This window comes from Culex pipiens, chromosome 2, assembly GCF_016801865.2.
Source record: "Culex pipiens pallens isolate TS chromosome 2, TS_CPP_V2, whole genome shotgun sequence".
In the NCBI taxonomy this organism is placed as follows: Eukaryota; Metazoa; Arthropoda; class Insecta; order Diptera; family Culicidae; genus Culex; species Culex pipiens.
Window position 1 is genome coordinate 215395815 of NC_068938.1, and position 16204 is coordinate 215412018.

The 16204-nt window shown below is 41.7% G+C and overlaps 1 protein-coding gene across 2 annotated transcripts in view; it reads right to left on the bottom strand.

Moving 5' to 3' along the window:
• Positions 1–1924: 1924 nt before the first annotated feature.
• Positions 1925–16204, bottom strand: part of LOC120418576 (probable E3 ubiquitin-protein ligase HERC2) — a 28732-nt gene continuing 14452 nt past the window's right edge. The window contains exons 6-12 of one of the 2 annotated variants that reach the window (XM_039581021.2): positions 11105–15785; positions 10735–11047; positions 7848–10674; positions 7592–7786; positions 7060–7528; positions 6864–6995; positions 1925–4036 (exon numbers count right to left, since the gene is read on the bottom strand). In XM_039581021.2, the coding sequence (XP_039436955.1) occupies positions 4028–4036; positions 6864–6995; positions 7060–7528; positions 7592–7786; positions 7848–10674; positions 10735–11047; positions 11105–15785 (8626 nt within the window). In that variant the 3' untranslated portion in view covers positions 1925–4027. Of the gene's footprint in view, positions 4037–6854; positions 6996–7059; positions 7529–7591; positions 7787–7847; positions 10675–10734; positions 11048–11104; positions 15786–16204 lie in introns of those variants that run through there. The other variant, XM_039581022.2, reaches the window with a different exon arrangement.

The window sequence follows — 16204 nt, forward strand, 5'->3', positions numbered from 1 at the left end:
AAGTTGAATTCTCAAAACACGTATTATGAATTTTCTAATATTTTGATATGGTGCAAAATCTGGTTCCGGAAATAAGACATTTGAAAAAATATTGTTTTTGAAGTTATTTTTATAGAAAATAGAAACAACAGTGTCGTCAGTAGAAAACTACATGCTAATTAGGTGACACTTCGAAAAACTCACTTTCACCGATTCTAATTCTTTGTTCTATAACACTTAAAAAAGAAAAATTTAAAAAAATATTTATTTTGAGAATCCAACAAAAAAACATTAATAAAGGAATGTGTAGTTTATTTTAGTAAAATTGTGTAGGTAGTAAATATCAGATCTTGGATATTTTTTAACAGGCTGAAATTATACCAATTTGATAATAAAAATAGAGAATGAAGTTTTTGAACTCATTGTCTCAAAATAAAAAAATATCTTAGAATTAACGATACCTTAACCCTCTACAGCCAATTTTTCTTTCTAATTTTTTTTATTTTTCCCGTGTTCAGAAGGTCATTTAGAGCAACTTTTGTTCTACGAAAAACTTTTCTTCTCTTGTTTTATGGTTTTGTTATTTCATTTTTAGAATTTTAATTTGCATTTACCTTATTTATTTATGTTTGTTTTTGATAGTATTTGGCCTATTCTACCACCTTCTATCATTTCCTTTTACCTTTCTAGTTTTTTCATGTTTTTCCTTTTTAAATTTTTTGATTGTTTTTTTCACATTTTCCGCTATAGAAAGATGCAATTATCATTTAAAATGTAGAAAATGCGTAGAGGCATAATCTGGGACACTAAAAAATTACTGCATACTTATTTTTACTTCAATTATAGGAAATTTTAGTAAAAAAAACACAGTCAAAGTTTTTAAAAACATTGTCAAAGTCACAAAAAAACAAGTCAAACTTCCAACCCTAAAATTTTCTGAAATTTTAAGAGTTATTCTTTCCAATGATCAGAAATTGGTTGAAAAATGGATTTTTGGCGATTTTTCAAATCGAAGCTTGTCTAGAGACGGGGTTAGGTTGTAGAGGGTTAAAGCGATGATTATTTTTTTTTGTCTTTTTAATTTTTCGGATTTTTTAAAGCTTTATTTTTTAAATCAAAGGAGGGTTTCGGAAATAAAAAATGTAACACCCTATTTTATTTTTTCTCTGAAGACACATATATATGATTGTTTAATCCGTTATTCGTGTTGGGTTCATTTCGCAGGAAGTTTTAATAATAGTAAAAAATACAACATAAAAAAAGAATCACAGAATGTAAAATAAAACATATCCTGAATATACACCAGACTCACACGCAAGCAAACTATTGGAGACAAATACTAAAACGAAAGCTGTTCGAACCGCCTCTCAAAACATTCTCAAATTTCTCTCCCGTTTTTTTCATCATTTCCACCTTAGACCGGAAGTTAATCAGTCGTTATTCTCCTGGACAATTTCATCAGTTTTCTTCGTTTTTCTTTTTGCATTTTTAAACGTTAGTCTTTCGACACTCTTCACAAACTCAACTGGCATTTATCTAGAATCTAAATCTCTCTTCCTCACTAACAGTGTGTGTGTGTTTGTTCTAACTTTGCTGCGTGCTTATTTATTTGTAGTTTTTAGTAGTAATAGTAGGTAGTACTGTGTTGTAAGAAAACCGAAAAGAAAGGAACAATACTGTTCGCGCGCGAAACGCGATCAATCTAGATTTTTTTTTTCTAGAACTTTTTCTAATAGCTGCTACTTAAAATTAAAAACCAAAGTCGTGATATGCGGCGATGCGACGAAACGATTTCGCGCGGCGAGATTTCTTAAGCGAGAGGGAAAATAAATTAGGCGATTTTTGTTTTTATTTATTTTATAAATATACATAAAACTAGCGTGAGTTTGACTGTGTGAGACTGCGTTTTGCTGCTCGTTTTTTTTTTTTTTTTTGTTTAGTTCGGCAGTATTAGTGTGGATATTTTCTGCTTATTTAATGTTTTTTTTTCTCTTTTATTTTAGTTCTTCAGCAAGCAATTCTACTTTCACCATGTTGTGAGTTTGGTTTGATGTTTTTTTTTCATCCAATAACATTAATCAGTACGGTCGCTAAGGGTTGTTGTTTAATTTTATTTCCCAACTCGTTCACTAAGGGATAGAATGTGTGTGTTATTTTTTGTCTTCTTTTTGGTGGCCTTTTGTAAAGCTCTACAATGTTTGTTTAAGGTTATGCTCTAATTTAGCCGCGCTTCTAACAATGATGGCTGAGAATGAAAAGGACGCGATTTTGATCTCTCTTTTCTGTAAGAGGCTTCGGTGTTAGTGTTCAATCTAAACTACAGTCTAAGATTTCCAAACGCAAAAAAAGGCGTGCTGCTATTTCCAAGATCGTTTGCGATTGTTTTATCGTTATCGTTAATAAAGCTGGCGAAAATTAAATTTCAATCAAAGTAGGCGAGCTGCCAAAAAAAAACATCGCAAAATCACCACGAAAACTTGAATTCACCACGGCTCATATTCACCATGATTGTTTTGACAGTTCTTAACACAGACAATTCGAATGATTCGAAACTCACCACTGTCATTTTAAATTCACCACAGTTCTTTGAAAGCGTTACTTTTGGGGTACTTCTGAAAGTATTTCAAATGCGGAAATGAATTTTAAAAATTTCATCAATTTAGCCCATTTGTATTCAAATTACATGAAATTATCGCCATTTAATCACTCAAACAACCAAAAACTTCTCACCAAATGTTTAAAGTGTGCTACCGGCAAGCAACCAACGGTTTTCAACTAGCTAACCAAGCATACTTTTTCTCTTTAGGCTGGTACAAATATTTTTTAAAGTTTTTGTCACCCCCCCCTTCAAAATTGGCCCGAAAAATCAGGGGGCAAAAAAAAAATTTTTTTACAATAAACTTCAAAATTTCAATGAAAATTCAAGTGCAACCAGCAGAAATCAAATTAAAATACATTCTTCTGCGTTTAAAATCATTTTTAGCATGTTTGGGTTTATTAAAAAATCTTAAGATTTTTTGAAAATTTTCGATGCAAAATCTTTTTTTTTCGATACAATTTTTGTTTTTGTCAGATCTTAGATTTTTTGAAAACTAATAATTGCAAAACAACTGAACTAGTGTAAAATGCATTTTAAAACACTTTTTTCATTTAAATGTGAATACTATGGCTTGTTATTTAAATTTTTATATTTTTTTATTTTTTTGCCCCCCCCTTGACCTCGGCCAGGGCCGAGGGACAAAAACTTTTTTAAATATTTGCATCGGCCTTAATTTAATTCTACAAGAGTGTCATTTCAGTCGTGTCTCAACTATAGTTTAGAAAAATAACCCACTTTATTAACTTTTTTTACTTTCTTCTTGTAATTTAGCTGGTTGGTTTGATTTTCTCTGTTTTTTTTGTGTATAACACTATAATAAAATATTTCTATGTAATCTTTGATAATAATTGTTACATCATTCTGGATTGAGTTTTCTTTTCATTAACTTTTGGTTTTCATCTTTTTTTTATTTGCTCTTTTTTCCTCGATAGCGTCTTTGCTTTAAGCCAAATTCTGTGTGCTTTTTAAAGTTTGAAATCAAAGCAAACATAAATTCAAAATTGACGGAAAATTCATAAAGTTGTTCTAGCTTTTCTAAACACGAAGCTAGGTGAGTGGATGTTTTTTCTTCTTTTCGCTTTTTTAGATTTTTTTTTCTTTCAAACGTGAGTGATTATTTGTATATTTATAAGTTAAGCTCGACCAGCAATGACGGTCGCGCCTTTTTGGTTCAGTGTAGTTGTTGTAAATGCAAAGTGTGTTTGTTTTGTTGTCGTCCTTTTTTTAGCAAATTCACCTCATTTTGTTTTTCAACGTTAAGTAATAGGATTGACTCGCGGATTCAGTCAGTGTAGATGCATGCAAACTAGCTGCTTGGTTTACTCTTCCCTGGTAGCAAAAAACACGTTTAGCAGAAATTCGTCGTGGAATTGTAAAATGGTTTTGTTATCGTGTGTGTGGAATCAGTCGTTAACAGGCTCAGGCTGAGGCACGATTTCACTAGTCACCTTAAGCAATCTGGAAAAAGGATTAAAATTACATATTTCTCAGTTCCTATTATTTTTAGAGTTTAAAAAATATTATTTTTTTTTTATTCGCAAAAATTTTTAAATTCTTAAAAAAATTCTAAATTTTTTTTTTTTTGTAAATTTTCTTTATTTTCTTAACTTTTTCAATTTTCTTAATTTTTTTATTTCTTAATTTTCTTAGTTTTCTTAATTTTCACAATCTTCTCAATTTTCTTAAATTTCTTAATTTTCTTAATTTTCTTAATTTTTTTAATTTTCTTAATTTTTTTTAATTTTATAATTTTTTTTTATTTTCCTAATTTTTCCAATTTTTTGAATTTTCTTAATTTTCTTAAAATTCTTAATTTTCTTAAATTTCTTAATTTTCTTAATTTTCTTAATTTTCTTAATTTTCTTAATTTTCTCAATTTTCTTAATTTTCTTAATTTTCTTAATTTTCTTAATTTTCTTAATTTTCTTAATTTTCTTAATTTTCTTAATTTTCTTAATTTTCTTAATTTTCTTAATTTTCTTAATTTTCTTAATTTTCTTAATTTTCGTAATTTTCTTAATTTTCTTAATTTTCTTAATATTCTTAATTTTCAAATTTTCTTAATTTTTTTATTTTCTTAATTTTCTTAATTTTCTTAATTTTCTTAATTTTCTTAATTTTCTTAATTTTCTTAATTTTCTTAATTTTCTTAATTTTCTTAATTTTCTTAATTTTCTTAATTTTCTTAATTTTCTTAATTTTATTAATTTTCTTAATTTTCTTAATTTTCTTAATTTTCTTAATTTTCTTAATTTTCTAAATTTTCTAAATTTTCTAAATTTTCTAAATTTTCTAAATTTTCTAAATTTTCTAAGTTTTCTAAATTTTCTAAATTTTCTAAATTTTCTAAATTTTCTAAATTTTCTAAATTTTCTAAATTTTCTAAATTTTCTAAATTTTCTAAATTTTCTAAATTTTCTAAATTTTCTAAATTTTCTAAATTTTCTAAATTTTCTAAATTTTCTAAATTTTTTAAATTTTCTAAATTTTCTAAATTTTTTAAATTTTCTAAATTTTCTAAATTTTCTAAATTTTCTAAATTTTCTAAATTTTCTAAATTTTCTAAATTTTCTAAATTTTCTAAATTTTCTAAATTTTCTAAATTTTCTAAATTTTCTAAATTTTCTAAATTTTCTAAATTTTCTAAATTTTCTAAATTTTCTAAATTTTCTAAATTTTCTAAATTTTCTAAATTTTCTAAATTTTCTAAATTTTCTAAATTTTCTAAATTTTCTAAATTTTCTAAATTTTCTAAATTTTCTAAATTTTTTAAATTTTTTAAATTTTCTAAATTTTCTAAATTTTCTAAATTTTCTAAATTTTCTAAATTTTCTAAATTTTCTAAATTTTCTTAATTTTCAAAATTTTCAAAATTTTCAAAATTTTCTTAATTTTCAAAATTTTTAAAATTTTCTAAATTTTTAAAATTTTCTAAATTTTTTAAATTTTCTGAATTTTCTAAATTTTCTAAATTTTCTAAATTTTCTAAATTTTCTAAATTTTCTAAATTTTCTAAATTTTCTAAATTTTCTAAACTTTCTAAATTTTCTAAATTTTCTAAATTTTCTAAATTTTCTAAATTTTCTAAATTTTCTAAATTTTCTAAATTTTCTAAATTTTCTAAATTTTCTAAATTTTCTAAATTTTCTAAATTTTCTAAATTTTCTAAATTTTCTAAATTTTCTAAATTTTCTTAATTTTCTTAATTTTTTAAATTTTCTAAATTTTCTAAATTTTCTAAGTTTTCTAAATTTTCTAAATTTTCTAAATTTTCTAAATTTTCTAAATTTTCTAAATTTTCTAAATTTTCTAAATTTTCTAAATTTTCTAAATTTTCTAAATTTTCTAAATTTTCTAAATTTTCTAAATTTTCTAAATTTTCTAAATTTTCTAAATTTTCTAAATTTTCTAAATTTTCTAAATTTTCTAAATTTTCTAAATTTTCTAAATTTTCTAAATTTTCTAAATTTTCTAAATTTTCTAAATTTTCTAAATTTTCTAAATTTTCTAAATTTTCTAAATTTTCTAAATTTTCTAAATTTTCTAAATTTTCTAAATTTTCTTAATTTTCTAAATTTTCTAAATTTTCTAAATTTTCTTAATTTTCAAAATTTTCAAAATTTTCTTAATTTTCAAAATTTTTAAAATTTTCTAAATTTTTAAAATTTTCTAAATTTTTTAAATTTTCTGAATTTTCTAAATTTTCTAAATTTTCTAAATTTTCTAAATTTTCTAAATTTTCTAAATTTTCTAAATTTTCTAAATTTTCTAAATTTTCTAAATTTTCTAAATTTTCTAAAATTTCTAAATTTTCTAAATTTTCTAAATTTTCTAAATTTTCTAAATTTTCTAAATTTTCTAAATTTTCTAAATTTTCTAAATTTTCTAAATTTTCTAAATTTTCTAAATTTTCTAAATTTTTTAAATTTTCTAAATTTTCTAAATTTTCTAAATTTTCTAAATTTTCTAAATTTAAAAAAAAAAAAAATTTCTAAATTTTTTAAATTTTCAAAAAAAATTAAATTTTCTAAATTTTCTAAATTTTCTAAATTTTCTAAATTTTTTAAATTTTCTAAACTTTCTAAACTTTTTAAACTTTCTAAACTTTCTAAACTTTCTAAACTTTCTAAATTTTCTAAATTTTCTAATTTTTCTAAATTTTCAAAATTTTCAAAATTTTCAAAATTTTCAAAATTTTCTAAATTTTCTAAATTTTCTATTTTTTTTGCATTTCCAAATTTTCTAAATTTTTTAAACTTCCAAATTTTCTTGATTTTCAACTTACCGATTCAATATCGCTGTTGTCCTCACTTCCGGTCGCTTCCGTCGGATCTCCCATCGCTACGCGGGCGTACTCGTCCGTGTCGATACTCTTGCAGAAGTAGATCGCGTACTTGAGCTTCTCCTGCAGCACAGCCTGACAACAACAAAAAAAGACAAGTTCCCACCAGATCTTCAACAAGTTCCATCCTTCAACTCACCTTGCACGAATACCGCGGCATCTTCAGCAGGAAGAAGCACGTGTAGCTCTCGGGCAGGAAGTGATCCGGCGGGTTGTACTTGTCCAGCACCTGCAGCACAAAGTCCCGCCCGCGGAAGTCGGCGATCGTGCGGGGAAGTCGCGTTCGACCCCACACGAAGCGCAAAAAGAGCGATCGCTCCTGGTTGGTGAACTCTTCCATCACCTCCCAGAACCACTGGACGAGCGGAGCGGTCGATTCGACGCCCTTGTAGGTGGCGACGGTTTTGAGGAGGCAGAGCGGGATGTCCGGGGATCCGCAGACCATGGCCTGCAGTTCGGCGGCGGAGAAGAGCGAGAGAAGCGGCACCGGGATGACCTTGGACATGCCGTCGCGAACAGCTTTGAGCTGCTCGTCAAACTCGTGAATGCGGTAGTTGAGGGCTAACTTGACGTACTCGTTGCGGTTCTCCGGGGTGATTTTGGTAAATCTGCGATTCGGGAGAACGTCGGTTTTTGAGAGGATCGAAATGTACACATCTCGGGGAACCTACCTTGTAGACAGTGGCACCTCGTGGCCCTTGGCCGACGGCGTCGAGAAAGGCAGCTCCATGGACGCAAACACCTTCGGGTCGTCCTCGATGTCGCGGATGTACAGCAGACCAGTGATATAGTCCCGGTCTACCTCCGTGAGGTCGGACGGCCGAAGGGTTTCTCCACACAGCTGCCGCCAGACTGGTTCGGCCAAGCTGTAATACAAAAATGAATATTTTAGGTTATGTTCATACTTGAAACTTGATCATCACTCACTTCAAGCTCAACGGTGATCCCGTCCGCACGGCGATGCCCATCAGGACGCCCAAAAAGCGGAACATGTTCATGTGCAGCACCGAGCTGAGCGTCGGATCCAACAGGAAGCAATCCCGGTTGGCACCGGCTTCACCACGTCCGTTAGGCGTTTGAATCAACAGCGGAATGCTGCCGTTCTGCAGTTCGTCACACATCTCGGCGATCGACTCGCTGAATCCACCTCCGCAGTCGTCTACGCTTTCGCCAACGAACTTTACCTTCCACACCCGGTGGGGCATCGACAGGGCTTCCTGCGTTAGCAACGGTAGCTTCTGGACCATTTGACCAAACACACTCTTCATGCCGTCAACGCCTGCAAGTCCATTGCCGGAGCGCATCCGCGATCGCTTCACCTGGATCCGATTCAGCTCGATAACTGGTCCGTGCGGTTTGTCCCGCACCATGGTCGTTTGGATGACCTTCCGGAAGCCGGCCTCTTTGATCGAGTACACCAGGATGTCCTTCAGGGCACCGAGCGAAAGTTCACCAGAAATTGGTAGCATCGCTAGTCCCGGGCAGATCAGTTCGGAAAAGTGATGGAGTAGCACGAGACGGGCGTGAAGAACCTCTGGAGCAATGTCCCGCACAAGGTCGTACTCCAGCGGAGGACTGGGCGGAGGTCGGACGGCTTCGCTAAGCTGATATGTCGACAGTGCTAGAGTATGGGCGGATCCGCAGATGACCTTCACGATGTGCTTTCCTTGGAGGGATTGAACCAGTCGAGGTCGTTGAATCGCCGTAACCGTACCGTCCCCAAGCTGACCTTCGTCGTTGTCACCCCAGGTGAACACCTCACCAGAGTCACTGCAAGCCACGCAGTGCAGCGATCCCGTTGCGATCGAGATGATCTTCTTGCCCTGCAATGCGGCGACCTTCTTCGGCCTGCGTACGTGATCGGTGTTACCATGACCCAACCGATGGTAGTCTCCTTTGCCCCAGGTGTACACACTTCCCGATCTCGTCAACGCTACAGAAAACTGCGATCCACACTCCACCTTGATCACTCCCAACCCAGCTAAGCTCTCGATCTTCATGGGGATCTTGCACCCATCGGAACCTCCTCGGCCAAGCTTGCCATAATCGCCGTCACCCCAACTCCACACATTATCGTCGTCCGTAATACACAGCGTCTGTGCATCTCCCGATCCGCAAGCAATATCGATCGCTCGATAACCCAACAACGCTTCCACCAACTTTGGCTGCAGCTGATCTTCGGAATCTCCGTGTCCCAACCGTCCGTACCGTCCCTTGCCCCAGGTCAACACATGTCCTTGCGACGTTATGCAAGCCGAGTGTGCACTTCCACATGCAATGTCCACCACTCCGATCCCGGATAGTGCCTCGATCAACTTCGGCCGATCGTAGCTATCCCGATTTCCATGACCCAATTTCCCATCTTCTCCTTCACCCCAGGAAAAAACCTCTCCGTCCGACGACAGCGCCAAACAGTGCTTTCCGCCCGAGTTCACCGCGACCTTCTTGATGATCACGTGCTGCAGCGACTCCACCAGCGTTGGCGTTGACACGGAGTCCGTTCCTCCGATCCCTAACCTTCCACCGGCTCCGTATCCAGTCGCATACAACTTCCCATCGGGCGTCACCGCGTACAATGTCTGCTCTCCTCCAGCGATCTGTATCGGCCGCAACAAACTCAACGCCTCACACGGAGTCGGCATCTTGATCCTGCTCCCATCTAGCCCACCCAACTGACCTCGGTGGTTGTGACCCCAGCCGAAGATCGTGCTAGCACCACCCCACGAAAAGGCCCAATCCTCAGGCCTTCGGTTGAACCACTGCAACAGCTGCGAATCGTACTGCGGCGTGAAGAAGCTATGATCCTCGTGCACGTACTTGGAGGTGTCGATCGATTCGATCTCCGTCACAACACCTAGTTCAAACTGACTCAGATTCGAACCACTCGAGGTGTGTTGAATCAGCGAACAGTTACTGCTGGTCAAGCTGTTGGCACTCGGCGGCAGGGCCGGATTCGTCGCTGGCGATGCGATCTCGATCAGCTTCTTGCGAACCTCGAGAGTGAACGTCGCCGGTAGCGCTACCCGTCGAATCAACGACTGTGCAACTCGCACAGCCGAGCAGTACCGTCGGAACCAAGCCCACTTGTGAGCATCCCCATTGGGTAGCATCGAGTCCAGTTGCATGTCGCTAGCGAGTGCCACCAACGTCTTGAAGTACTCGGAATGCATCAGATGAAGACCGCTGCGAACCTGCGGTTCTTCGTACTCGTACTGTCGAAGGATTATTGGGATCAACGGACTCAAGATCTCCGTCATGGCCGTCTCCGGCATCTTGGGCGCGTCTTTGGTCGTCAGATATTGATGCATCTTCTTCAGCGACCAGATTCTTTGGCTTACGGTGAGCGAACTTAGCTGGGCACACTGCGACAGTGCAGCCGTCAACCGAGTCAATGTAGTTCCACTAGTCGGCGCCAGGGTGGAATCCAGCAGCGCCATTACCATCGCGATCGATGGCTGCGACAGCACGGTCCGGTCCGATCCCAACTCCTGCAGATACGACTCTGGCATGATCGCGTGCACGAAGAAGCGCCAGCCCCACCCATTAACGGAGTTGTCGCTGGTAAACTTCCAACGCATCTCGTCGCCCGCGATCCTGATCTCCGGTGCCCATTGGGCCCATTCGCGACCCGATCGAGTGGCCACCACCCGACCTGCGCCGTCAATTATGATCAACGGATCGTTGCGACGTTCCGTCGAGCACTGGCTGTCAAACTCGATGCGAAGCGCTTCCGCGCCGGGGATCTTGACGTGACCTGGAGGAGAAAGGCGATCAACACTCAACCAGACTTACTCACGTTCCAAACCAGACTTACCAACTAGCGTAATATCGTCAATGTACGGATGGCTCGTCTCCTGCACGACCGGCTTCGGCTTGCCCAGCGAGTGCCGCGAGGTGCACAGATCCTCCAGCTCCGTGATGCACGTCTCGATCAGCATGTTCGAGATCGTCGTGCTGCCCTTCGCCAGCGCAATCAACGTGTTGGCAATCGTCTCCGCCGTATTCGCCGGACCAGTCCGCCCCGAAACGCTCAGCTTGAGCAGCTCGATCAAGTGCTTCGCTTCGGACTCCCCGAGCAGTGCGGTGAAGTCGTCCAACCCACTGTTGACCGGGTGATCGTGCATCATCTGAAAGAATTTCCGGGATCAATTCTACGTTGTAACTTCTACCCTAAACCAACCTACCTCATCATGATGCGTCATGGTCGCAGCCATCACGGACATCGCACTGGCGGACATCTTCGAGTGGCGTTGCGTCGCGTTACAGCTGGAGATCGACGCCGACAGCGAAAGCGAGCCGGTCAAGCTGCGGTACGCACTAAGCGTGTTGTTCATGCCGGACACGATCGGAATGTCACAGTCAGCGATGTCGTTGGTTTGGATCAGTCCGGATACGTCCGCGGGTCCTTCACCACCACCGTGCGCGATCACCTCGTTCTGCTGTTGCTGAACAACCTCTGCGTCGGCTTTCGGCTCGTCGTGATCATTGTCGGAGACCGGGGTGATCGGCCGCGTTTCGTTGAAGCCGGCCTTGTCCTGCACGGTCAGCTGGGAGTGACAGGTGAGGGACGCGATGATACATGATCGCGCGTGCAGGATGCTCATCGAGTTCAGGATGTGAGACAGGGCGGCTTGGCGGGCTCCGTAGGTTTCCAGCGAGAGGACACTCTCGGACAGGGACGGGCGCTGCTGTTTGGCGCTGGTTGCGCCGAGTTGGGGTTGGGAAGTCGTTGGCTCGCTGTCTAGCGCGTAGATTCCGAGGCTGTGACTTCCGAGGGGATCTTTGCTCACGGCGAATGGAACGGGTTCTTTTTTGTCTTTTTCCGAGGGGTTCTGCGGTAGACTCCAGGCAACGGAGTGTGAACTACCGCAAGCTACGCGGTTGACAAAGACTCCGTCCAATCCAAGCACGAGGTTCGGCTTCTTGTTGACTACGGTATTGCCGGAACCTTGCTGACCATGATCGTTGTCGCCCCAGGCGAATACCTGACCACTGTCCGTAACCGCCAAGCAGTGCAGCGCTCCAACCGCAACGTGAATAACCTTCTTGCCACGGAGTCCTTGGATAGGTGTCGGCTTTCTCACGTGTTGATCCGTTCCATGACCCAGCCGGTAGTAATCGCCCTTGCCCCAAGTCCACACCTCACCGATCTTGGTCAACGCCAGACTAAACTGCGCTCCACACTCGATCTGCACAACTCCAACTCCGTTCAACCGCTCGACCTGATGCGGCACCGAACACCCTTCCGATCCTCCCCGTCCAAGCTTGCCAAAGTCTCCGTCACCCCAGGAAAACACCAGACCTTCCTCGGTCAAACAGAGCGTCTGAGCGTCACGACTACCACAGGCGACCTGAACCACGCGATGACCTTGCAGCGCCGTCACCAACTTGGGCTTCAGCTGGGTGCAGTTATCTCCGTGACCCAACCGGCCGTACTCTCCCAATCCCCAGGTGTACAACTCCCCGGAACTGGTGATCGCGGCACTATGACTTGATCCGCACGCAATATCCCGGATTCGTTTCGTTCTCAAACTCTCGAGCAACTTGGGCTTCTCCAGCGTAACTCGATTGCCATGTCCGAGTTTCCCGTCTTCTCCTTCGCCCCACGAGAAGACCTTCCCGTCCAGGGTCAACGCCATCGCGTGCTTCCCGCCAGAGTGAACCGCCACCTTCTTCACCACGTACTGGTTCAAGATCGGAACCTGACGCGGAGTCGGTACGTTGTTGTTGTGACCGAGTCCGAGCCGTCCGTTAGTTCCTTCGCCGCAGGCGTACAACTTGCCGTCCTGCGATACGATGAACAGTGACTTCGACCCACCCGAGATGTGAATCGGCTTGAGTTGACTCAGCACCGAAGAGTACGTTGGCAGCTTCACCTTGGAACCTTTGAGTCCACCAAGCTGCTCCTTGTCGTTCAGACCCCAAACCAGCACCTTGGAGCTGATCTCGTTCGAGGACTGCTCGTCGGCGTAGTTCGACGAAGTCGAGTAGCTCGGCTCCGCCGCCGAGTCGTTCTCCGTCGCAAGGAAGGACGCGTTCTGAAGCATCATCTCCAGGTCGGTTTGCTTACGCTTGCCGATGATGTTGAGTCCGTGGATCTTGCACTGGATGCCGTTGTTGCGGCACTGCTTGACGAGGATCTCGATCCACGCGTAGTACTGCTTGCAGTCGTTTAGGAGTTGGACTACGACGTCCGTTGGGTTGATTGAGACCCAGTGGAGTTCCTTGAGGGTCGCGACAGAGTCTCCACCGCGGATCACGACCAGCGACGGCATGTGCGAGTAGTCGTCCGGATCGACGTTGATCGACAGGGTTTGGATGAAGACTTGATCGTGGATTTCCAGCCGGATCCAGTGTTTGCCCTGCGTTGAGGAACTCTGCCAGTAGTTGGTACTGCGATCGAGTAGGTACTTGGCGGAAGATTCGTTCGAAGAAACGGTCAGCGATCGTATGCAGCGTGACCAGTCGTCGATGATATCGAAGACACCCTGTCCGGAACCTCCAAAGCTCAACGGGTTCGAGATCAACTCCAGCTCGTTTAGGTGACCGTTCCAAACGGTTTGCTGGGGGAACTCCGCGGTCACCTCCGTACCGTTGACTGAAGTTACCGTCCCGATACTTCCCCGTGGGATTGTGTTCAATCGATAGCGGAAGTGTTGCGTATTTCTTATCCGTATCTGCGATCCTACCCCGATCGTGGCGCTATTCTCCGACGGTGGCGCCTCAAGCAGCTCTAAGTGCACGAAGCACATCCAGTACGGTCGATCGCGCATCTGCCAGTCAACCCTCACGTTCAGATCGTGCAAACCCTCCGGCTCAACCTTCAGCACCGTCCCAATGTCACCCTTCCGAATCTCTTCAAAGTCCTGACAGCATCGTACCAACATCCCCGGACAGATCAACCCACGCACGTAGATCGCGTACTGGTCCGCTGACTTGAAGTCATCCCGCGACTTGTACACGACCTGCTGCGAATCGTGCAGCGACGACCCGCCGTCCATCGTGTCGGAACTAACGCTCTCCGTATCGCTATGGGCATCGTTATCATCGCCCTTTCCACCCAGGTTCGCCGTTACGTCCGGATGTTCCAGAATCCACTGCACGACCTGCTCCGCTGTCGGCTTAATGTTCGTATGCAGCGTCAGACTCTTGATCGCCGTCTCCACCGACTTCCTCGTGAATCCCATCTCCATGATCTGCGCCACCAACGCACTCGGTGGACTCCGTCTAGCCGTCCCACGACCCGTGGAAGCACCACTGATGGCCGCTTCCGCACCCGAAGGCGTCTGCGCGTCTTCCAGCGCCGACTCGTTGTTGTAGATCGGAACTCCGTGGATCATGGTCGCTTGACTAACCGGGAACGCTCGCTTGTTCGAGGGTGCATTCAACTCGTTGTGCACGTGACTTGCCAACATCTGCGAGATGTTCAACGCCGCCAGTTCCATCTCCTGGAACGAGTAGCAGGCCTTCAATGGACTCGGTTGCGTAGCCCGCAGCAAGATCGTCTGAATCAACAGCTCCGTGTACGCTTGCGATTCTTCCGAGGTGTTCGACTCACTCCGAGGCTTTCCCTCCTCCGGACTCCCGTCCCGATCCGACAAGCTATCCTTCGACGAACTCCGCGTAATGCCCGGCGATCGCTGCCTCAAAATCTTCCTCAACAAGCTCTGATGTCGGAACAGCACCTTCGTAGCCTTCAGCGCACTAAAGTTGATCTGCTGCGTCTGCAGCAGTCCCATGTTGATACTGTTCGCCACGTTCATCGGCGTCTGGCCAATCCCGTAGAAAAGCACCGCCCACGAGTTCAGCAGCATCTCGTTGATCGTCAGCTTGGACAGGCTGAACGCACCCACGTCCGCGCACTCCGACACCTTGAAGATCGGAATCTTTTTCGTTTCCGCTTGCGCGTGCACGTTCATGACCACCTTGCCCTTCTTGGTCATGCGGGAGATCGTTCCGCGGACACCGTCTAGGGTTAGGTTCAGCCCGAGGCGGGGCCGCGAGTCACAGCCGCCGATCGTGCAGAGGGCGCCCATGATGGAGGCCTTTTCACCTTCAAAGTTAATCTCCAGCTCGCTCACCAGAAACACATCCGCCACCAGGCACAGCTTCTGCGCGATAAACGAATTTATGTTCTCGTTCCACAGCGGCAACGTGTGCAACTTCCGGATCAGCACGATGATCTCCTCCGCGATCGTCCCCGTGTGCGACGCACTGTACAACACCCTGCTCTTAATATCAACCGCGTTGTTCAACAGCGACAGGTCGTTCGGACAGTACAAACTAATCTTCCCCAGTACGTCAAACAACTTCACAATAATGTCATCGACCCGATGCGACTCCTCGCCGGTCCAATTGACCAGCGTAGACTGCAGCAACCGCAAACAGTGCAACTTCTTGTAGACATCCTTCTTGCACGTGATCGGCGAGTTCAATATCTCAAACGCCAGCTCGATCCAAACCGGCGACGTCAAATGCATCGACAGCGCTTTCGACGAGGAAATCGCTCTCAAAAACCCTAGCGTGGTCCACTGCTCCAGCGCAAAGTTGTAATACGTTATCCGGTTAGTCAGAATCGCCCGGAACATCGAAGCCACGCTTCGCAGCGAGTTTTGCTGCATCTTCTCGGCGTGCATCCCTACCGAGGCGAACAACATCTGCAGAGTTTTGATGCAGACATTGCGCAGCAGCTTCGTCGGATGGGACTCGTTGTACAGATGTTGGTCGATAAAGTCTTCCTTTTCGCTGTCCTTGTCCGGCGAGAGTGCCTTGAGGGCACTGTCCGCGAGTCGCAGGTCGTACTGGCCCTCCTTGCCCATGCGGTACGAGTTGGTGGAGCCGTTGTCCCATTCGACGCGGACCCAGCTGGAAAAAGATGGGAGATGGGAGCGTGGTTATAGCCTTTAAGAACCATCTTGAAGGGGACGTTCTCGGAAGGATCGTACGTGCAGAGCTTGAAGTAAAGTTCGGTTAGTGTAATCACTTGCACTGATAATTTACAAATTTTCAGACTAAGTGTGACAAAACGTCGAAAGAGGTCAAAAGGACAAAAGGTCCAAAGTCAAAAAGTCGGAAGTGGACAAAAGATCAAAAGTAAGAATTTGAAAAAAAAATATATTTTAGAAATTTTTAAAAAATTTAAAGAGCTTGAAATTTTAAAATTTTGAAAGTGTTAAAATGTTTGAAGTTTTTAAAATGTTTTAAATTTTTGAAATGTTTAAAAAAAATTAAATGTTTTTAAGTTTAAAAATGTTAGAATTTTTGTAAATGTTTGAAATTTAAAA